The sequence below is a fragment of the Pituophis catenifer genome, unplaced genomic scaffold (genome assembly GCF_029215685.1).
Source record: "Pituophis catenifer annectens isolate HBS135680 unplaced genomic scaffold, rPitCat1.0.hap2 SCAF_6, whole genome shotgun sequence".
Lineage (NCBI taxonomy): Eukaryota > Metazoa > Chordata > Lepidosauria > Squamata > Colubridae > Pituophis > Pituophis catenifer.
Window position 1 is genome coordinate 7,056,418 of NW_027256886.1, and position 23,239 is coordinate 7,079,656.

At 43.4% G+C, this 23,239-nt stretch overlaps 1 protein-coding gene across 1 annotated transcript; it reads left to right on the forward strand.

Moving 5' to 3' along the window:
- The first annotated feature begins 3,413 nt into the window (after positions 1 to 3,413).
- LOC139318670 (fetuin-B-like) lies at positions 3,414 to 14,521 on the forward strand. Its single transcript, XM_070946245.1, has 7 exons — positions 3,414 to 3,626; positions 5,282 to 5,392; positions 6,603 to 6,690; positions 8,300 to 8,466; positions 9,345 to 9,458; positions 12,226 to 12,315; positions 14,269 to 14,521. The coding sequence occupies exons 1-7, from the start codon at positions 3,414 to 3,416 to the stop codon at positions 14,404 to 14,406; spliced, it is 921 nt and encodes a 306-aa protein (XP_070802346.1). The 3' UTR covers positions 14,407 to 14,521.
- The last annotated feature ends 8,718 nt before the right edge of the window (positions 14,522 to 23,239 follow it).

Consider the following 23,239-nt stretch of genomic DNA (forward strand, 5'->3'; position numbering starts at 1 on the left):
CCAGAGATACGGAGGATCCCGGATCTGCGCACCTTCCGCCGCGCCTTAAAGACCTTACTATTTCACCAGGCCGGCCTGGCCTAATTTCCCCCCTCTTTTATAAAAGATTTTTAAAATTTTAAATATCTTTTAGTATTTATATATTCAATTTTAAATTGGTTTTAAAAGTTTGGGGTTTTAAATTTGTCGGGGCCAAAATTATTTAATTTGATTTTATTCCATTTTTTAAATTTTGTATTGTATGTGTTTTTATTGTCTGGCTGTGCACCGCCCTGAGTCCTTTGGGAGTAGGGCGGTATAGAAATCTAATAAATAATAATAATAATAATAATAAAACGGGCCTGTTCCAGCCTCTGGAGGGCCTCCAGATCTCGGGGGAAGCTGTTTTCTCCCTCCCAGAGGCTCGAGGAAAGCCTCTGGAGCCTAGGGAGGGTGAAAAATGGACCTCCCGGAAGTTCTGGAAGTCCGGAAATGGGTCTGTTTCTGGCCTCCAGAGGGCCTCCAGACCCCAGGGGAAGCAGTTTTCACCTGCCTGGAGGCTCAAGGAAAGCCTCTGGAACCTGTGATGCAGGTGGCCGACTAGGCCACGCCCACGGTGGCCCCGCCCATTGCTAAAGGATCTGAGGATCCACGCCCATTAGCAACAGGGCCGCAAACCCGTTGCTAAAGGATCTGAAGCCCACCCCTAAGTAGATGCCAATGTGGTTATCTCCAAGTGGTAATTTTTAAGATCTGGTAAAGAAAAACTTTCCACGGTGTCCTAGAAGGATTAAGTAACCCAAGAATTACCCAGATGGAAGTTGAGCTTAGTAACTATTCAAAATTACGATGGTTTCCAGCAAAAAAAAATTGTATAAGAGGTATAATGGCTTCACTTAAAGACCACAGCATTTGCTTAATGACTGGTTGCAAAAAGGTTGCAAAATCAGGCCTGATCATATGGTGTCCCACTGAATAACTGCAGTAACTTATGGAAGTAATTCCAGGCTCCATTACGGTTGTAAATCAAGGGCTCTTTAACATTGGAAGCATTGTTTTTCTGCAACCTTGATATTACATTCATATCCCACCCTTTCCCTATCACTGTCCATAAGACCTCCTCCCCCTGAATTTCACCCTAAATTAAAGCAACAACCTGTAATATAGACTGAATTGGGAAATAATGGCTGCCCCAGAGTCATCCACTGCCTCTCAGCAGTTCAGTACCACAAAATGCATACTACTAATTTATAATGAGCTGGTAATCAGGGAAAATAGACAATACTGGGGGAGAGAGAGAGAGAGAGAGAGAGAGAGAGGGAGGGAGGGAGGGAGGGAGGGAGGGAGGGGGAGAGAGAGAGAGAGAGAGAGAGAGAGAGAGAGAGAGAGAGAGAACACTTTCCCAGTTAGTCTTCACATCAATGCATGTCTTGTGACTAACCACACAGTTCTGTCCTGACTACATGTTAGTCTATGTGCAGCTCCATATGCAGCTAAACCCACCTATCCTCCAATACAATGGTCACCAACTGGTGGTCCGTGAACCACTGGTGGTCTGTGAGAAAATTTTGGTGGTCCGCAGAAAAATTATTTGTATTTTTAATATTGCACCAAATCGGGGGTCCTCAAACTACGGCCCCTGGGCCGAATACGTGCTTGTGTTGCTGCAGAAAGTCTCCCCCTTTGGGGTCTTTTTGTGTGGGTCGGAGGGGGGCAGAAATTCCAACTTGGCTTTGGGCGAAGGCTGGAGGGAAGTGTCACTGGTGGCAAAGAGCCGAAGGGCCTTGTTCCAGTGGGACTGCATCATGGCCTGGAACTGGCTGACCATCTCAGCCCACTGAGCCTCCAGGCGCCGGTACCTGGCCTTGCACTCCCGCAAGTCTTCCCTCTGCTTGGAAAGCCCAGGCTCGTAGTCCTCAGAGAGGTGCTTCTGCTGAGCCTCCTTCTTGGTCAGATCCAATTTGAACTGAGCCAGCTGTTTTGCCAACTCTTTCTCATGGTGGCTGCTTAGCTCCAACAACTGCTTCCTGTTGGGGCCCTAAGGAGCCCGGGCGAGCAGGCGAGGAGTGGATAGGAGGGGAGGGGTGAGTAGAGACCGGCGAGGCGCCCCTCAATGTGAGTGACATCAAGTTGGCAACACCCACCCAGTCACATGACCACCTAGCCACGCCCACCCAGCCAGTCATTAGGCAGATCATATTAGTGGTCCACGGGATTTAAAATTATGAATTTAGTGGTCCCTGAAGTCCAAAAGGTTGGAGACCCCTGCTCCAATAAAACAGACTGCGTGCATAGATCTGAATATTTTATTGAAAGAACAAGATATGGTGAAACTGAGGAAAATAGGGATACATACAATGAGAACCAAAAATAAGACAGACCATATTGAGTTACTGCTAAACATAACAATGAATAAATACAAGCAATTTAAATCTCACCAGCAATGCTCTGTGTGTGGGATGTGGATTTGTTCTTGGATGACCATGTGCCACAGATTAAGATGGATTCTTCTTTGTGCTTCTGCCTTCTCCAAATGCTAAAGGAAAATGGAGTCTGGTTTCCCAGCATGCACTTGGTTTGAGAGTATATATATATATATATATATGTAGGTCTTTGGTTATTCGGGTTTTCTCCCACGTAAAATTGGAAGTGTCTTGGCGACGTTTCGACGAAGTCTCATTCATCATCTTCAGGCTGGTGTTTTCGGCTTCGTGCTTCTAGGAGCAATCCTAGAAGCCGAAAACACCAGCCTGAAGATGACGAATGAGACTTCGTCGAAACATCGCCAAGACACTTCCAATTTTACGTGGGAGAAAACCGAATAACCAAAGACCTACATATAAACACCCGCGAAAACCTCAGAATATATATATATATATGTCTTCTTAAGTTTTTGCGGGTGTGCAGGGCTGTAAGGATTTTTAGAAAATTTTAAGCTGGGATTTTAACCAGGATTTTAAATATTTTAACCAACTTATTTATAATGCCGCGGGAAAACACCCGAGATTTTAATTTTTTGCATATATATATAGCCATGACACACACTCACAGTGTCAGACATTTTGCAGTGAATGTATGAGCCATTTTCTGACCAGCCACACCCACAAGGTTATTTTACCATCAACAATACTCACAGTATAAATTATTATACATTAGTGACACTTTTCCAAGGAAAGAAGGCAGGGTTCTTTCTGCAGTGTAACTGGTTTGAATCCAAGAATATGACCGCAGATGAAAATTTCCCTGCCAAGATACACTCTTTAAGTCACAGAATGAAGCCTAAAGGTGTGGTCCACCATATCTTTATAGTAGAAGAATAAATATTAGCTATTGATTAATATCAAAGTATATATAGAGGGAGATGGACAAGGCTCTTTCAGAACCTGGCTCTTCTCAGCATAGTTCCAGTTTCTGCCTTCCCTGATTCTGCAAAAATGTCCAAAATGGTTCTTTATATTTCATTCTTAATTGGGATACAGATAGTTCATACGTTGGCTGCCTCGACAGCTTCCTTTGTTTACCCGTCTTGCAATTCTTTGGTGGTAAAGGATGCTGCAGAAGTGGCCCTTAACGAAGTCAATTCCAATCGGAAAAAAGGCTATGTTCTTGGCCTCCAGCGTATTTTCGATGTCCATGAACTACCCCAGGTAAGATCTCCGCCTTCTGCTGAGTTTTTCCTTTCCTTCCATTCAAAACCAGCTATTCTGCTGTCAGATTATGGAAGCACTTATGTATCTTGGCAGGGGGGAAAAAAACTTTGCAAAAATCACTTGATGGCACCCAAGAGATATAGCTTAGATTTGGTAGCCCTGATAAAATGAGAGTAAGTGGGAAGTTTTTGTTCGTCCTACATACTAGATGCAGGGACAGCTTTACTGCGAGAAGAGCAATAAAGAAGATGGAGGCGAAAACATATGAAGAATGGTTGCAGGAATATTGGATATGTCTAGTCTAATGAAGAGATGGACTAGGGGTGACATGATAGCAATGTCCCAATATCTAAGGGGCTGCCACAAAGAAGGGGGGGGTCAACCTATTCTCCAAAACACCTGAAGGCAGAACAAGTAGCAACGGATGGAAACTAATCAAGGAGAGAAGTAACCTAGATCTTAGAATAATTAATCAGTGGAATGACTTGCCTCCAGAAGTTGTAGGTGCCGTCATGTGCCAAAAGCGGGGGTCACGCCGGGGCGGGGGGGTGTCACGCGCATGCATGGAGGGGCAGGCTGAATTGAATTATGGGTGTGTGCAACCCCCTACGCTCCCCCTGCTTTTGGCACACGATGGCAAAAAGGTTAGCCATCACTGCTATATAGTCTTTTTCTGTCCAACTCTCCAACTGAACAGAGCTTAGGGTTTATATATTTTCAAAGATGCGATTGGTGTTCTAAATTCAGAGAGCGGAAATTTAAACAAGGGACGATGAAAAGAAAAAGCTTGAAAGGCATCCACATTATACGACCTGTTCTTTGCACACCAAAGTAACCAGTTTATTCTCGATGTAGTAGTTGCTATCCATTGTAACATTAAAATACTGGGAGATTCATCCTGAGGCCTAGAAGTTCTCTTCCTCTTTATCAAGGAGCCTTGGTGGTGCAGCGGACTAAAGTGCTGTTAAGTAGCACTTAGCTGCCAGCTGCCTGCAATTGCTGCGAGTTCAAATCTCACCAGGCTCAAGGTTGACTCAGCCTTCCATCCTTCCGAGGTAGGTAAAATGAGGACCCGGATTGTGGGGGCAATAAACTGACTTTGTATAAAAAAGAACACCGCTTGGGGGGGCCGAAAGCCCTAATAAGCAGGTATATACAAAAGTATGAAGGCTATTGCTTAACGTATTGTAAGCCGCCCTGAGTCTCCGGAGAAGGGTGGCATATAAATCGAACCAATAAATAAATAAATAAATCAAAGATTAAGTGGTGGTATTGCAGCATCCCAGCAGAATTGCAAATGTTTTTGACATGTGCACAAGATGGCTAAACAGTTTTTTTTTTTTAAGTCATTAGTCTTGGATCACAATGCCTGCATTACTTGGAAAGCTAGATGGATGCCATACCAATGGAATAAATAAATAAATAAATAAAATTACTTGGACCCCTTGTCCTTTTCAAGGAAGCTGCTGGACTCAACCGAGAGCACAGCTGGCTTCTTGACATCAAGTGAAAAATCGGCTGACCTCCTGTCCTTTTTTTTCCTTTTTTTTCCTAATGGTGATTTGAATGTTAATTTATTTCCATCTAAATGTGCTTAAGGTGATTGACACCCTGATTCGGCTTTTCAGGAGTTTTTCTTTGTCTGTCCATAGAAAAATGGTGATTCTCTTTTCTACCTCACCTTGGACGTCTTAGAAACCGAATGCCGTATCCAAAGCGGGAAAAAGTGGAAAGAATGCAAATTTAGAAGTGAACAGGGAACAGTAAGTAATCGATGTATTTACTCAAAGAACTACCAACGGGGTTTGGAAGGAAGTCGAATCTGAGTTTTGAACTGGTTTACAAAAGAGGCGGAAGGAGTCACTCTACTCACTTGCCCTGTTGCAACAAATCTCTCTCGTCACAATAGCCCTCACCACTTCTCCCATCTTGCCACCGGCTCCTTGGCATGTCTGTGCTGAGGATAATTCCCTGCACTGAAGTGCTATTTCAATTCAATGGCATTGTACTCGTGAAGTTGGAATGGCATTGGAAGGGAGGGAGACGAAGGGATCCAACCTCCACTCACAGCACGAACTCAAGGGACAGCCTTCCTGACCGAGGGCTCTCAGAGCACCTGGTGGTAAGGTAAACCTATTTAGGGACAGAGAGATCTCATAATTTCTCTTGCCTGTCCTGCTGTCCCACTGGCTCTTACACATGGGAAGGTTCTCTGAATAATCAATCTGAATTTCCTTCCTCCAACGTAAATTCGTTCTTCCATGTCTGTACCCTGGAAGGAGAGGAAGCAGTTCTCGGCTATCTTTTAAGTCAGTGATGGCTAACCGAGTGCCCAAAGCATGTGCATGCACCCAAACCCACAAAATGCAATGTGCATGCACCCCCGTGCATGTGCCCCACCCCCCACGCATGTATGGGCGGTCACCATGCATGTGCCACACCCCCTGCACATGTGCCCCATCCCCTGTGCATGCGCTCCGCCCCATGCATACACGGACAGCCTCCCACACATAACACGCCATCACACGCGGCCTCCATGCATGCGCGCGCAGCTTCCGCATGTGCCCCGCCCCCACGCATGCATCCCGGGGCCCCGCATACATGCGCAGCCCCCGTACGCACCCCCTGCATGCGCACACAGCCCCCGCATATGCATGGCAGAGACCTGAAGACCAGCTGGCTGGTGGGAGGCACGCGCACGCATGTGCAGCAGAGCTGAACTGGGGCAATAGCTTGTATGCTATCAGAGAGGGCGCTGCATGCCACCTCTGGCACGTGTGCCATAGGTTTGCCATCACAGTTCTAAGTGACCCCGTTTTTGGTATTGAAGGTGGCCCTTCCCCCTTCACCACCACCCCCCAGTCCATTGTCAAACAAAACATTGACATCTCCTTCAAGGTCTCAGTTTCATTATTTTCACCATTGGGAAAATAATTGGGTGGCCTTATCACTAACTACTTTCTCTTGCTCCAGATGTATGGCCAATGCAAAGCAGTAATTCAGTACAACGGGAAGTCAAAGAGTTCGTTCGTTTACAGTCATGGCTGCACTTTACGCTCTTGTATGTATCTTCCATGTTTGCTGCATGTAGATTTACAAGAAATATCGATCCGGGCACATATATCTCTCAGTCACAGTTTAACAGATTTCCCTACAGAAATCAAATAGATGCAAGTCCCAAAATTGTATTTTAAAGCCTTGCTTCATTCTTCAGGGTATCTTAAGACTACATCTGTAGTTTCATTTTGGTCTGTTTCTCAACCACAGGTGCTATTTGGTCCCGTTTCCTTTTCTACTGTATATATTTTTGTTGCAAGTTTATTCATTTTTACCCAGTTTTTTCTGAGTGCATTTATATTGATCTTCGTTTGACAGTATAGCATTGAGAGCCTATAAAGTCGCCAAGAGTTCGACACCACTGAACGGTTCAAACCACTTCTATATTGATCTCTTACACAATCTTAATGCCTACATTTCTGAGCAAACCAGAGGTGGGTTTCAGCAGGTTCTGACCAGTTCTGGAGAACCGGTAGCGGAAATTTTGAGTGGTCCAGGCTGCCTCCAAGAATCAGGCATGAATAAATGGAAGGGTGGGGGGAAATCCAAATTGAATTTATAGTTGGGGATTCCAGTCTCATGCTGGAGGCAGAAGAGGTTTTGGGTAATGAATCCTCTTCAAGCAAAACCACCAAGCTTAGAGAGCACCAAGGACTTCACAGTCCCACCCTGAGCTATAGATATCCTCTTCTATTGGTTCCCACCTTCAGATTTGTTCCCTCTTACAATGACAGACTTCACTGGTTCCCTGCTGTTGACTGTTGTGTCAGGTTGCTAAACAACTATTTCATTTTCATTTCACTTTATTAGATTTATATACCGCCCTACTCCTGAAGGACTCAGGGCGGTGAACAGCCAAAGAGATAAAACACACAGACTACAAAATTTAAAAGACAATATAAAAACCCATTAAATAATTTGGCCCAAGACAAATTAAAACACCCCCAATATTTTAAGACAAATTTAAAAATTTACAATTAAAAAGGGAAGTTAGGCCAGGCCAGCCTGTTGAAATAAAAAGGTCTTGAGGGCACGGCGGAAGGTGGTAAATCCGGGATCCTCCATATCTCCGGGGGGAGCTCATTCCAGATAGCAGGTGCCCCCACAGAGAAGGCTCTCCCCCTGGGGGCTGCCAGTCGACACTGTTTGGCCGATGGCACCCTGAGGAGCCCCTCTCTATGAGAGTGTACTGGCCAGTGAGAGGCTACTGGTGGCAGCAGGCAGTCCCATAAGTACCCAGGTCCTAAGCCATGGAGCGCTCTAAAGGTGGTAACCAAAACCTTGAAGCGCACCCGGAAGACCCGGAAGACCACCGGGAGCCAGTGCAGCTCACGCAGGAGAGGTATTACATGGGAATGCCCCATTGCTCCCATAACCACCCGCACGGCTGCACTCTGCCCCAGTTGGAGCCTCCGGGTGCTCCTCAAGGGGAGCCCCATGTAGAGAGCATTACAGTAGTAATGCTGTGATCCTCACTAGATACAGGTTTGAGAGAGATGGCTTATTTTCAGGCTGATCCAAGGTTTCTGTATTTCGCTTCATTTAAATGTACAAGCTCAAATTCAAATGTATCGCCTCACCATTTTAAATAATACTTCTTTGCTTTTCTAAAGTTTCTAGTTCTGTTAATTCACGCTTTTGCCCCGACTGTCCACAACCTGGAAATCCTTCCGAAGACAGTTTTCAGAAGATAGCAAAAAAGACCCTGGCCAAATTCAATGCTGAAAGTGGCCGCAATTATTATTTTGGCCTTGTCGATGTCACCAAAGGAAAGTTACAGGTAAGGTTGAAGTGGAGTATTTTTGAGCAAAACCTTAATCCTGTAGCTTTGATTTGTATGAGAATTGCTACATGCCAAATGTAGAAATTAAAAAAGATAATAGAAATAATCCCAGAAGAGCAGTGGTGGGATTCAAACAATTTTTACTACTAGTTCCATGGGCGTGACTTGGTGGGTATGGCCAGGGGGTGTGACAGGCAGCACCTCCTGCAACCCCCTGGGAGCAAAAATGGGCCACGGGGGGGGATGCGCTGTGCTCCCCCCACACCCCATTTTGGGCCTAGGAAGCCTCCCTGAAGACTCCTGGGAGTGAAAGCAGGCCGCAGGGGGAGGCGCGCTGCCCTCCCGTGCCCTGTTTTGTGCCTAGGAGGCCTCCCTGCACTTACCTAGGAGTCAAAATGGGGCATGTGGGGACTCCTGGAAGGGGCGGGGCAGGGAGGGGAGGGGCCAGCCAACAATTTAACTACCGCTTCACCCGAACCGGCCCGAACCGGCTGAATCCCACCACTGCAAAAGAGGATAATTTATGTCTACATTATTGCCAAAGAAAGTGCATAGACAGATTCACAAAGTCTGCAGGGAATCTGATGTAAAGATGATTTTAATTTTTATCTGCCAGAGGGCTTCTCTGGAGCATCCAGTTTCCCATATGGATGGGTCTCTGATCTTTGGACAATGTGACATTCAATTTGATTAATATTCTTTTATTAGTGAGGACACTTAACAATGTCCTACCAATTCTCCAGGACCTAGTGCTGAGAATTATGGGGACTATTCTGGAAGGCATCAGGCTGATAAAGATTGGCATGGCACCTAAATTATGAGGGCACTTCCTGCAGAGAATGTGACCCACTCTAACAGTTTATGACTTTCTACAGTGGGTTGTAGGTCCTTCCTACTACGTAGAATACACCATCCGGGAGACTTCCTGTCGCAAAAGTCCACCTGTGTCTGACATCACTCAGTGCCCTCTCCTCCCATCTGAAGCTGCAGTAAGTATTCACAACATTACATAAAACCTAATCCGACATCATGGCTCAATGCATTCCTTCTCAAGAACCAAATTTTCAACTGCTCATACAGAATCATGTCCTTTATTCATTCATATCTGCCGGACTCAATGGCTGCATTTATACAACATTTAAATTTGCCGGATTGGACAGTCTGTTGGAACATAGAAATTATCTTAGTTTGCTGTATAAATCAAGCTACCCCATTATGTCATGTTATAAGGTTATTAGTTTGGCCATTGCATTGTGGAAGGCTGAATGCTTATTTTCTTTTCTCGTATAAACAAGAGGTAGATTTATTACACAAACAATACATCCCTAATATATTAAGTGCATTCTATGCAAATTCATATACCTATTAATATTATATTATATTAACAAATGACATACTATTTACAGTACTCAACAAGGTTGCAAATTTCTCTTTTCCATTGTGTTCTTAACCACCCACGTTCCTTAGCAGTAAAGGTAACACAGCTCTCTCTCTCTCTCTCTCTCTCTCTCTCTCTCTCTCTCTCTGTCTCTCTCTGTCTGTCTGTCTGTCTGTCTGTCTCTCTGTCTGTCTGTCTCTCTGTCTCTCTCTCTTTCTGTCTTTCTCTCTCTCTCTCCCTCCCTCCCTCTCTCTCCCAAAATTCATCTTCTGCACCTTCATCATTTCTCTTTTTCTCCCTCTGCACCGCCATGTAGTCTCTATGTTCTCAAAGTCCCAGGGGACGCAAAAGGATAAGAAAGGAAAACTCACACAAAAGCTCATTAGTTTGGACATAAATTCTTAAGTGAATACAGGAGTTGGGTTTTGCTCGCCTGTTTAGAATTCTATTTATTTATTTTTATTTTATTTATTTGTCAAGCATGTTTAAGGTAACAGATATAAGTATAAACATGATTATGAATACAGGAAATGGGTACGAATAAATGGGGGACAGTAGGACAAGGACAATAGGTGGTTGGTATGCTTATGCACGCCCCTTACAGACCTCTTAGGAATGGGGTGAGGTCAACAGTAGACAGTCTAAGCTTAAAGTTTTGGGGGTTTGGGGAAGAAACCACAGAGTCAGCTAGTGCATTCCAGGCATTGACCACTCTATTACTGAAGTCATATTTCCTGCAATCGAGTTTGGAGCAGTTTACCTTGAGTTTGTATCTATTGTGTGCTTGTGTATTGTGTATTGTTGCGGTTGAATGAAGCTATCTTTATAAATCAAGAACAACTGGGAGACAGATGCTAATATCAGCTATATTAGCTATATAGATCTAGAAACAAATAAGAGTAATAAGTAATAACCAATGGTAGTTGACTGGAGAGAGGTGAAATTCCACCACTTACTATTACCGTTTAACTTTTATTTCATTGCTGCTGATTTTGAATTAACAGTTTTCAAAGTTTTATACTTATGTTTTTATCCTGTTTTAAGATGCCAGATTTTCTCAGGTCACTGAGATGGGCAGAATATAAATTTAATAAATAAATGAATGCATAGTAATCATCCCACCTCAAAGCAGCAGAAAAGGTTAATATGTAAATCTACTTCCAGATCACACTTTTATCATTCAACCTGAGGACATAATCTAAAATGTCCACCTCAGTGGTGGGTTTCAAATTTTTTTACTACCGGTTCTGTGGGTGTGGCTTGGTGGGCGTGGCATGGCTTGATGGGTGTGGCTTGGTGGGCATGGCAGGGGAAGGATACTGTAAAATCTCCATTCCCTCCTCACTCCAGGGGAAGGTTACTACAAAATCCCCATTTCCTCCCAATCAGCTGGGACTTGGGAGGCAGCGAATAGATGGGGACAGGGCCAGTCAGAGGTGGTATTTACCAGTTCTCCGAACTACTCAAAATTTCCACTACGGGTTCTCCAGAACTGGTCAGAACCTGCTGAAACCCACCTCTGGTCCACCTTCTAGAAATGGAAAGGAGGCATAGAATTAGGTTAGAATGGAGTTTGGTAGTCTTCTAATCTAAACCAAACATTCCTGCCTGGAATCTTCTTATCATCTCAGAAAACTGGCTCTCCAACCTTAAATGATGGACCTCACTTAACAACTGAAAGAAAAAGGTTGTTCCAGTTAGTTTGTATCTGAATTCAAGCTTAGTCATTTATTATTTTCCAAACCAACTTATGAACCACAAAGGTTAGTTATCAATTTCCAAAATTTTGCAGGAGAATTCTCCAATGATCACGGAGTATATAACTATAGGAATATAATCCTTAAATTAACAACATTCATATCTGGAACACCAAAACGCATTTCCTGTTCTGGAAAATCTGCTTCAGGAAATCCATAGAATGGTTGAAAAGAAAGAATTTAAAATTCTAAGAAGCATAGCTCAGGAATTCAGCTTTCCCAATGGAGGCTCCATCCACTCTAATGGGACCACAGAAGTATTAGAATTTGCAGCAATTCAACCAGCACACAAGTAAATAATTCAGCAGGATTCATTTATATAAGAAACTTCTGTATATACAATACCATACAGCAGAAGCCAGAACCAGAACTCAGAATCCAGAAATTCCCCATTGGCTGACCTGGTACCATGTCTATCCCAATTCATGAACTCTCATACTGACAAGAAGCCATCATTTTAAGGAGGAGAATTGGCATGCCAACCACAGGGAAAAATGGAGAATTCCCTTTGATAGAGAACGTCTGAACAACCACATCTACTGCTATCCAACTGCATATTTCAAATCTTGGCAGATTAAATTTCTTGGTTTTTGTTGATGAAAACTTTCTCTTTTGCTCTAGGAGAGAGGTCTATGCAAAGGCTCTGTGATAAACAAAGGGAAGCAATTTCAGGAAATTGTCGAAGTAAAATGCGATTTATTCCCACGTCCGGTAAGTTCCTCAAACAGCTATGATCTGCAGAAAATATTCATTCCTGGGTTGTTGAGCATAGTTTACATTCTAAAATGCATTGACCAGGCTTCGTCCAACAAACCAACAGATTTTTCAGTCAAATAATAACTCATTACATCATTGGTTAAGATGTGGTTTGATTAATGAGGCAAAGTTGTGCTGAATAAGTTTGTTGTGAGTTAGGAATAGAATAGGAATTCTTTATTAGCCAAGTGTGATTGGACACACAAGGAATTTGTCTTTTTTTTTAATTGAAAAGTTTTATAAGAAATACAAACATTTTCACCCCCCCCCCCACCCTTCCTTCCCCTCCCTCCCCCCCCCACCCCCCTCCCTAGACTTCCCAGAACAAGCACAGGGTATAGCATTCACAAATCAAAAACTAAAATATGCTAACAAATTATTACATTTCATATTCTCCCTAGGTCCTTAACTCCTTATAACTCAAAAAAACAAACAAACATAAACTACTTAAAATTATTTCATTCATAAGCTATATGAATATTCTTATTCGGATATTTCTTCTGAATATAATCAATCCATCTTCTCCATTCCAATATATATCTCTCATTTGAATGGTCTTTAAGATATGATGAAATTTTTGCCATTTCCGCCAAATGCACAACTTTTAATGTCCATTCCTCAAGGAATTTGTCTTTGATGCATATGCTCTCAGTGTACATAAAAAGAAAAGATACGTTCGTTGAGAATCATAAGGTACAACACTTAATGATAGTCATAGAGTACAAATAAGCAATCAAATCATACTAGGAAACAATCAATATAAATCGTAAGGATACAGCAACAATTTACAGTCATACAGTCATAAGTGGGAGGAGATGGGTGATAGGAACAATGAGAATATTAATAGTAATACAGTAGTAATGCAGACTTAGTGAATAGTTTAACAGTGTTGAGGGAATTATTTGTTTAGCAGAGTGATGGCGTTCGGGGAAAAACTGTTATTAATAATCTTTATTATATTACAATTTTAGATTCTGTCTAAAGCCTCTGGAGTGAGGCAACTTATAACTCTTAAAATACAGTAATAAAATGACATGGAATTGAACAACATCCCCCCGCCCAATTAAATGTCGGCTGGCGACCCCCAGGGGGAGGGCCTTCTCTGTGGCAGCTCCTGCCCTCTGGAACGATTTGCCCCCGGAGATACGAAGGATATCGGATCTCCAGGTCTTTCGCCATGCCCTGAAAACTTTTCTTTTCCATCAAGCAGGGCTGGCGTGAAACCCCCCCCTTTTTTTTTAGTCTTTTTAGTTTTTAGTTTTAAATTGTCATGGGGTTTTAAATTGAACTGTTTTAAATTGGGCCAGTCATATAATTCTTTTAACAATTTTAAATTTTGTATCTGCATGTGTTTTAGTTCTGGCTGTTCACCGCCCTGAGTCCACTAGGAGAAGGGCGGTATACAAATTTAAATAAAATAAAATAAATAAATAAATAAATAAATAGGTAGAGAAATACATTCAGAGAAAATTGTAATGTTATATGGGAAAGACCTTGGGAGATGGCGCAAAGAGATGCTTCTTAAAGAACAGATAGCCAGCAGCTGCATAATGGATGGAGAAAGAGGTTTAGTAGGGACTCTCCCTAGTTTCTTGAACTGTAAAGGATACGGGAGATTTGGCAGATAGGTATTTTCAGATTAGCACATTTATCTTAACGTAGCCTTAGAGCAAAGTAGAATTAGCTCATCTGGACGTGTTTCCTGTCCATCCATCTTGTAAGACTGACAATAACTAAGATCCTACCTATGAGGAAGTACAGTTGGAAAGGTCTACCATTGCCGCATCCGGAGAGCAGAAGTTATGAACACCAGCTTCCTTGAACATTTCATGAAATAAGTAAGCATAATCTATAATCCAGTTATGGTCAACTGCCTAAGCAACTTTTCTGTATCTTTTGTCTTATTAGAAACGCCAATCTCCTTACTCATTCAGGCAAATCGTGCAAACCATCCCTCCTTTCCCCAAAGGATTTTCAAGATCATCTAAATGCCCAGGAGATGTCGCAATAGATGTCCCAGGTCTTCAACTTCCCACCAAGGGATAAAAGCCCTTGAACAAAGAGTGATGTATAACACTGAAAGCTTAATTCAGAGGAAACCTTCCCCTCCCTCCCTCCCTCCCTCCCTCCCTCCCTTCCCTCCTTCATCAGAAATTACAAAGAACAGCAATTACTTTTCTGCTCAAGGAAATATTAAAAATATTCAATAAAAGAAACTATCTTTGCAGTGATTATTTCCAGGGGTGGGCTGCTGGGGATTCACAGGGGTTTGGGAGAACCTCTAGCTAAGATTCTGTGCAGTTTGGAGAACCCCAAAATCCCACTCCTGGGTGGCCCTTCCCGTCCCGCCCCTCCCAGGAGTCCCCATGCAGCCCATTTTGGATGCAGGCAAGTGCAGGGTGCGCACAGAGGCTCAGGGAGGGTGAAAAATGGGCCTACCGGAGGTTCCAGAACTCCAGAGGGGCTTCAGAACCTGGGGAAGCCATTTTCGCCCTCCCAGAGGCTCAAGGAAAGCCTCCGAAACCTGGGGAGGGCAAAACTCCACACACCCCCACCGCTGCCATGATGCAGGAGGCCGATTAGGCCATGCCCACCATGGCTACGCCCACCCATCAACCGGGCAGAGAACCCCTTGCTAAAATTTTTGAAGCCCACCCCTGGTTATGTCAGAAATCACAAGTTTTTCTTTTTCCATTTTCACTTTTGAAGCAGAGGTGTTGTGGATTTAATAAGACAAACACAACTTTTAGATTAATCAGAGACAAATTTTATATATTGCGCAATAGGTTCAAAGCTCTGTACATGAAGCGTTGAACAAAGACAGAAATTAGGTACAATGGCTTTATACCCTTCTAGACAAAGGATTCTGTTAACTCAGCAATTCATATGGTCATATACATTTGTCATTTTTAATTGACATTTCCTAATTACTGAGTTTCTTTGCAAAACAGTTATAATTCTTTTTGTAGATTACTGAAGCATAGATTCAAATCATCTTCTGACGATAGACAACTTTTAACTCATGTGGATCCCCTTGACCTAACCAACCTTTAAGCTGTATGTCATTAGAATGTTCCTTTCTTCTGACAACTTAGAGGCCTCCTAGAGGAACCAAAAGGATTTTGGCTGAGTTTGTACTTTTTCCAACCGGATGCATTGCTTTTTAGAATAGAGTGAATAGAAAGTTATCCAGTGGTCATCTATCAGAGCCCGCTTCATTTACATTAGAGGCACAGCCCAGGCACAGTATCCTTCCTGTGCAGGGGTGGGTTCTACTTACCTTTACCACCGGTTCACAACGAGATCGCGCGCATGTGAGAGTGAAATGAGCGTGTGCGCCTTGCTTCTGCACATGCGTCTTGCTTCTGCGCATGCACCTTGCTTCTGCGCATGTGCAGATCGCTGATAACAACATCTGGGGCGATGGGTGGGGCCTCCCGCTGGTTTTACTACCAGTTCTTGCAAACCGGTCTGAACCGGGGGCAACCCACCACTATCCATGTGGCAATGACAGGCATTTTTACTGTTGTAAGGAGCAGGAAAATAAAGATCACCGGTAGTTTTGAACATTAAAAAAAATAAATAAAAAAGAATATATAAGGTGGTTATGAACACATGGTTTTCTCTGGATGTTTCAAACTTAAAGCTTGGAAAAATGCTCTTTCAAATAGACTAGTAGAAGTTGATATATAGAAATCCAAACATTTCTATACTCCTCATATGATACATAGCGCTATTTTCTAGCTCCACATTGCACCATCTCTTTATTTGTCCAAAAAACAAAAAAAAATACAGCAAGAGTAAACAACATTACAAAACTATAAGTGGTTATTTAGACCAGAATTTGCATAATGGCTGGGGAATTCTAACATTGAGGTCCCTACATTGTGGTGTTACCAAGGTTGTAAAATACTGAATTAGGCCACGAGTCTAACTCAGTATTGGTGTGGAAATCCCATTTAATGCATCCCAGAAAAAGAGTCTTCTAAATTCTACCTGAAAACATGCTGTGAAGGAGATCCTAACTATGCCACAAACATTCTCCATTAAGTATTATGTTGCAGATTTGAACATTGGTTCTTCAGAAGGATTGACACTTTCCCAATTTACTTGTCATTAATAAATGCTTAGCAATCAGCCGCACCTCCAATGGCAGCCATTTTATAACAAATGACACCCACAGAATCAGCCATTTTCTGACTAATGACCCCCCCACAATCCCAGACACTTTGTAGCTAACAATACCCATAATATCAGGCATTTGTTGACTAATGACACCCATAAGATCCTTTCGTGACGAGCCACACTCACCATTTTATAGCAAACATATAAGATACAGAAGATACAGAAGGATCTTAAGATACAGATCTTAAGAGGCTTAAGATACAGAAGGATCGTCAAGAACCATGAACATTGGGCGATATCTAACAAAATGAAATTCAATGGTGAAAAAAGCAAGGTTCTACATTTAGGCAAGAAAAACAAAATGCACAGGTACCGTATATATGGTACCTTGCTCAATAGTAGATCAATAGAGATCACGGAAAATGGAGAACCTCTTTGCAACACATGGCATACCAGATTGCTTGGTTTCAGATAACGGTCCCCAACTAGTATCGGCACCTTTCGAACTTTTCCTTGCAGGGCTGGGCATCAAACATTCACTCACAGCCCCTTTTTTTCCAGCTACAAATGGCCGAGCTGAAAGAGCTGTGCGCTCTGTAAAGGAGGCTCTGGCAAGGATGGGGTTGGGAGACTGGAACTCTAAAATTTCTAAATACCTCTTAATGCAACATGCCACCCCTTGCCCAGACACTAATCTAAGCCCAGCTGAACTCCTGATGGGAAGACGCATAAAGACAAAATTGGACAAACTACACCCAATATATGCACCAGACACAACCAGGGTAACCCATCCAGGCCTCAGAAGTTTCAAATCAGGGGACTCTGTCTATGCAAGGAATTACTCAGGCCCTCCACTATGGCTCCTTGGGATAGTGACACAAGTTACAGGCCCCAGGTCGTATGTAATAACCCTAGGGCACTGATGGCTAACCTTTTTGCTATCGCGTGCCAAAAGAGGGGGGGAGCGTGGTGGGGTCACACACACACGTGCCCACATCCATAATTCTATGCCCCCCTGTGCTCTCTCCGCTTTTGGCACACAATGGCACGATGGACCCGGTAGGCCCATTTTTTGCTCTCCCCAGGCTCCAGAGCCTTTCTAGGAGCCCGGGGAGGGCAAAAACGGCCTTCCCCACCCCCTCAGAGGCCCTCCGGAGGCCGGAAACAGTGTGTTTCCTGACTTTTGGTGGGCCCAGAAGGGCCAAAAATCAGCTGGCTGGCGCATGCATGTGTGCCGGAGCTGAGCTCGTGTGCCCACCGATATGGCTCCACGTGCCACCTGTGGCACCTGTGCCATAGGTTCGCCATCACGGCCCTAGGGGATGGAAGAATGTGGAGAAGACACATAGACCAATTAAGGGGGCGACACATTGACTTAAATGATTCAAATAATAAAGCACAACCACCAGATAAAAGGTTTCTTACAGATGAGCCCAGCAAGCCAGAGTCGGAAGTCGAGGACAACTTACCAGGACCTGAGGACTTTGTTCCAGCGACGGCACCTCTCCAAGCCGAAAAAGAACCTACTGACACCACTTCAGGGACTTCTTCGGAGCTTCCACCTAATCCACACGAACCAGAAGGCCTTCGGAGGTCAGGATGTGTTAGGAGAAGGCCGGCCTACCTCGAGGACTATGTGTGCGCCCTCTATAAGAGCCTTGGTGGCGCAGCAGACTAAAGTGCTTGGGACGGAGAGATGGATCTGCACAATGGCCAATGAGACATTGGGGATGAAGAACGGAAAGGGAGGGGTTTGGAAGGAGATGCCAGTTTTGGCTGCACTCAGAGTTCAGGAATGACGTTGTTTTTATTCTTAAATAAAGAAAAGATTCATCAGAGACTTTGCGTTTGAGAATGAAGTTTATTTAAGATAACACCAAAACCTGACAGTCGCAATGCTAGCAAACCTGTTAGAACAATATTAGTGAAATAAATCCTCTTAGCTTTTACCTCAACCTGTCTTGCCTCAGTCCGTTCGTCCCTAACAGGGATATAACACGTTGCTTAATTTTTAGCAGATGGTCTCGTGAGTAAGAAATCCGTAGTGAGTCACAGAGAATAATTAAAAATAAATAAACCATTAGAGGCAGCCTTCGGCGGCGCCATCTTGGATTTACCATCTTGGATTTTGTAGTGGTTATTTCAAAAACTAGGTTTGGGGGGGTTTTTTCCCCATTTTTTTTTCTTTTGAAACAAACACGCACCCTATGCAGAAGACCCTGAGAGAATGTCAGGCTTTTTTTCCAATTGTAAGGAGCAGACAAATTAAGTTCACCAATAGTTTTGAACATTTTCATAAAATAAACATGCACCTATATATATTGTGTGGTTATGGTCACCTGATTTTTCTCTGGATGTTTCAAATTTAGAGCTTGGGGGAAATGCTCTTTGAAATTGAGTAGTAGAAGTTATTTGATATATAGAAATCCAAAACATTCATTTACTTCTCATAGGATGCCTAAAAATAGCAAAGTAAACAATATTACAAAGTGCTAAGAGGTTATTTAGACCATGGTTTGCATGTTGGCTGGGGAATTCTGAGCATTGACGCCCATATATCTAACCCAGTTTGAAAAATACTGATTGAGACCCCTGGACCAATTCATATGTTGGTGCAGAAATTCCGTTTAAGGCATTCCAGAAAAAAATCCTCTAAATTCTTCTTGAATATATGTATTGAAAGAGACCCAAGATCTTGTTAGACCGTTGGTTCCCTAACTATGCCACAACCACCCTCCATGAAGGGTTAATCTGAAAATTGGAACTTTGGAAGCTTCTTCATCAATGCAATAATTCATACATTCAGTCACTGAATATACAGTGCATTCAGAAAGTATTCAGACCCCACCCACCCCCTTCACTTTTGTCAGTTTTGTTATCCTGCAGCCTGATTCTACAGTTGTTGAAATTCATTTTTTTTTTCCTGCAAAGTCGTGGGCCCATTGATTTAGTTTGCGTTGACTTCCTGTGTCTGGAACCAGATACCAGTGGACAGGGAATATATTGGTTGTGACCGATCACTTCACTCACTACGCACAGGCCTTCCCAATGAAGGATCAGTGCATGACCACGGCAGCCAAGGTACTTGTAGAAAAGTTCTTTGTGGATTATGGGCTACCTCAGTGCATACATTCCGATCAAGGCAGAGGTTTCAAGAGCAGGCTCGTCAAACAACTATTAGACATACTAGACATTCAGAAGTCACACACCACTCCCTACCCTACACAAGGAGACCCATAGCCCAAGAGATGCTACAGGGTACTCTCCATACCAATCGATGTTTGACAGAAACACTCAACTGTTGGTAGATATAGTGTCTGTCTTCTCCATGGACGAGACCTCACTTTTTACTTTACTTTACTTTTATTTGATTTATATACCGCCCTACTCCTGAAGGACTCAGGGCGGTGAACAGCCAATAATAAAATACATACATACAAAATTTAAAAAACAGAGATAAAATCGAATTAAATAGTTTGGCCCAGACAGATTTAAAACCCCAATCAATTTAAAACAAATTTAAACTTAGAATATTAAAAATACTAAAAAATATTAAAAAAATATTTAAAATGTTTAAAAAGAGGGAGAAAGTTAGGCCAGGCCCGCCTGGTGAAATAAAAAGGTCTTTAGAGCACGGCAGAAGGTGTGCAGATCCAGGATCCTCCGTATCTCCGGGGGGAGCTCGTTCCAGATAGTAGATGCCCCCACAGAGAAGGGTCTCCCCCTAGGGGCTGCCAGTCAACATTGTTTAGCCGACGGCACCCGGAAAAGCCCCTCGCTATGAGAGCGTACCGGCCGGTGGGAGGTTATTGATGGTAGTAGGCGGTCCCACTCACTCCATACCGAAGCTACATGAATCAGTTGAGACCTGAAGATGACATATGAGAAGGCTCAAGTCATTTAGGGGCCTGACAACAGAGAAAAAAGAGGAACTATGACCTGAAGGGCTGTATGAAACTGTTTGTGGTCATGGGAGTTCATTGGGACAGCCTCTCCCACATCGGGCACTGAGATGGGGCCAGAGCAACTCAGTTCAGACATCCGAGTTTGTGCCTCAAGCTCAGGAACAGGGAGAAGTTCTTGGGGACCCCGAGTGGAAGGATGACGAGAAGTCCAGGCAGCTGCCAGAACTGGAGAGGGTGCTGTCAGCTCCAGAGTCTCCTTCAATAAAGAAGAGCTTTCCTGAACCCCTGGAGAATCTCTGCCATCTCTGAAGGGATGACTGCCCACCTTCAAATCGCCACTTCCATTAGTAATCCCAACAGGTACACATCATTAGTGTAAAACCATACATCAAGAAAATATTGCAGATAGTATTTTCATGAATAACTGTACTGTCTGGATTCATGTACTATGGGAAATGATGGATTATTTAATTGTGAGGTATTGAATAAAGAATTTTATGAGGTAACCTCATAAAAAAAAATGGTCATTATGGCTGAACCCATTATATAGAACCTACCTCTGATGTCCCACCAGTTGAAATTCTTTGACCGATGGAGTCTGTAATACACTTGCCCTTCCTGAATGAGTGGGACAGGTTGATGTGATGGGGCAAAGCTGGTACAGAATGCGGCCGCGCGGGTTGTTACGGGAGGGACCCGATACTCCCATATTACACCTCTCCTGTGTGGCTTGCATTGGTTGCCAGTTGCCCTCCGGGTGAGATTCAAGGTGCTGGTGTTAACCTATAAAGCCCTTCATGGCTTAGGCCCACGCTATTTGTCGGACCACCTGCACCCAGCGTCAACTTCCCATCGCCAGGTGCGTTCTCACAGAGAGGGCCTACTCAGGGTGCCGTTGGCCAGACAATGTCAGCTGGCGACCCCCAGGAGTAGAGCTTTCTCTGTGAGCGCCCCCACCCTTTGGAATCAACTTCCCTTGGGGCTCCGGTTGGCCCCTGACCTTCGCACCTTCTGCCGTGAATTGAAAACCTGGCTATTTATGTCCCCTAGCCTGGACTGATGGGGTAGCATATTTTAATTTTTTAAAAATTTTTAAAACTTTTTATATTTTTTGTGTATATTTGTTGATTTTAACAGTTGTTGGTCAATTGTTGTGTGAGCCGCCCTGAGTCCTTGGAGATAGGGCGGCATACAAAATTTATAAATAAATAAATAAATACATAAATAAATAAATAAATAAATAAATAAATAAATAAATAAATAAATAAATAATAAAAGCCAGTCCTGTAGGTAGCCTGGCCCTATGCCTGTAGGTAATAACCAACACATTGAATTAACTCCAGAATAACAGAGCTGGAAGGGGCCTTGAAGGTCTTCTAGTCCAACTCCCTGCTCAGGCAGGAAACCTTATACCATTTCGGACAAATGGTTGTCGGAATAAACCAGCAGCATCTGGGGAGAAGGCCAAAATCCATCCTACAGGCTTTGATCTTCCCCAGAGATCCTGATGGCAATACCCCGTGAGCAGGGGTGGGTTCTAAAATTTTTTACTACCGGTTCTGTGGGCGTGGCTTATTTTGTGGGTGTGGTTTGATGGTCATGTGACAATTCTTTAGGATTTAGCAGAGGTACTGGTCTACCAGGCTTTTAACTGCTTGCAGAGCTGTACCGGTCTACTCATTTGTTTTTGGAGGCACTGGTCTACCCATTTATTTTTGCAGGCACCGGTCTACTCATTTGTTTTTGGAGGCACCAGTCCACCACCACACTGCCTTTTAACACTGCTCAGCTGTAGGGCAGCCCTTTGAAGCCCCGCGGCAAGAGTTTAAACAGTTTTTTTCCTTCTAGCCGATCAGCTAGGACTCAGGAGGCAGCAATAGATTGGGGGTGGGGCCAAATAAAAGATAAGAATAACGCGGGGGGGCGGGGGGCGGAGGGGAAGAACCAATTCGGTGACATCATATCGTCACTGCTATCGGCTCGGTGGAACTGGGCCGAACCGGGAGGAACCCACTACTGCCCACGAGTGAGGGGGCTCCCACAGCACACTAAAGCATGAAATGTGGTCTCAAAATTCAATGTATTAAGCCAGAGAGAAGCAAGTCACAATGTGGCTTAGGTCAGTATGTGAACTCAGTCATTCCCTTGGTGGACTCATGTGTGAATTCACTGGTGTGCAAGTGTCCTGGGCCGCTTCTCTGCAACTGAAAGGAATTTAGCCTGGTCTCTGCCTATTTGTAGCAGGGATGAGGAGCCTTCATTTCTTTTTAAAACATTCAGAATTCAAATGTATTGAGATCTACCCCTAAATTTATGCAAGGTGTCCCTTTCTACCTGTCTTTATCATTACCCTTTGCGATACTGGAGTTTCACCCTATTTTACCCCTTGAGTTAGATTTGAGTTCCTCATTTTGGATCATCTTCCTCACCTATTTTCTCCATTAATCATTCATTTTCTATTTATTTTTTCTTTACCAGAAATCAAGACAACCGATTCAAAATGCCAGACCTACAATAAAACAAATATTCCTTTGAACTTCTGGAATTTACTTTTTATGTCAAAGGATCTGTAGTTGCACAATGTCAGCACTCTGTTTATTGTACCATGGACCAAGCCAAGGCATGATAGTTCCCTGAAGATTGCAACAATGCAAGAATAGAGGAGGATGTGGGGGTGGCACTTGATCTAATCAATAAACATTGCAAAGCAGGCTACATTTTTCCCTGTCCTTGTTGTTGATTCTCATGTGCAACAGCTGTTTGTTTAGTGACTGTTCAAAGTTACAACAGGAATGAAAAAAAAAAGTAACTTATGACCGTTTTTCACAAGGTTATTGGAGCATCCCCAT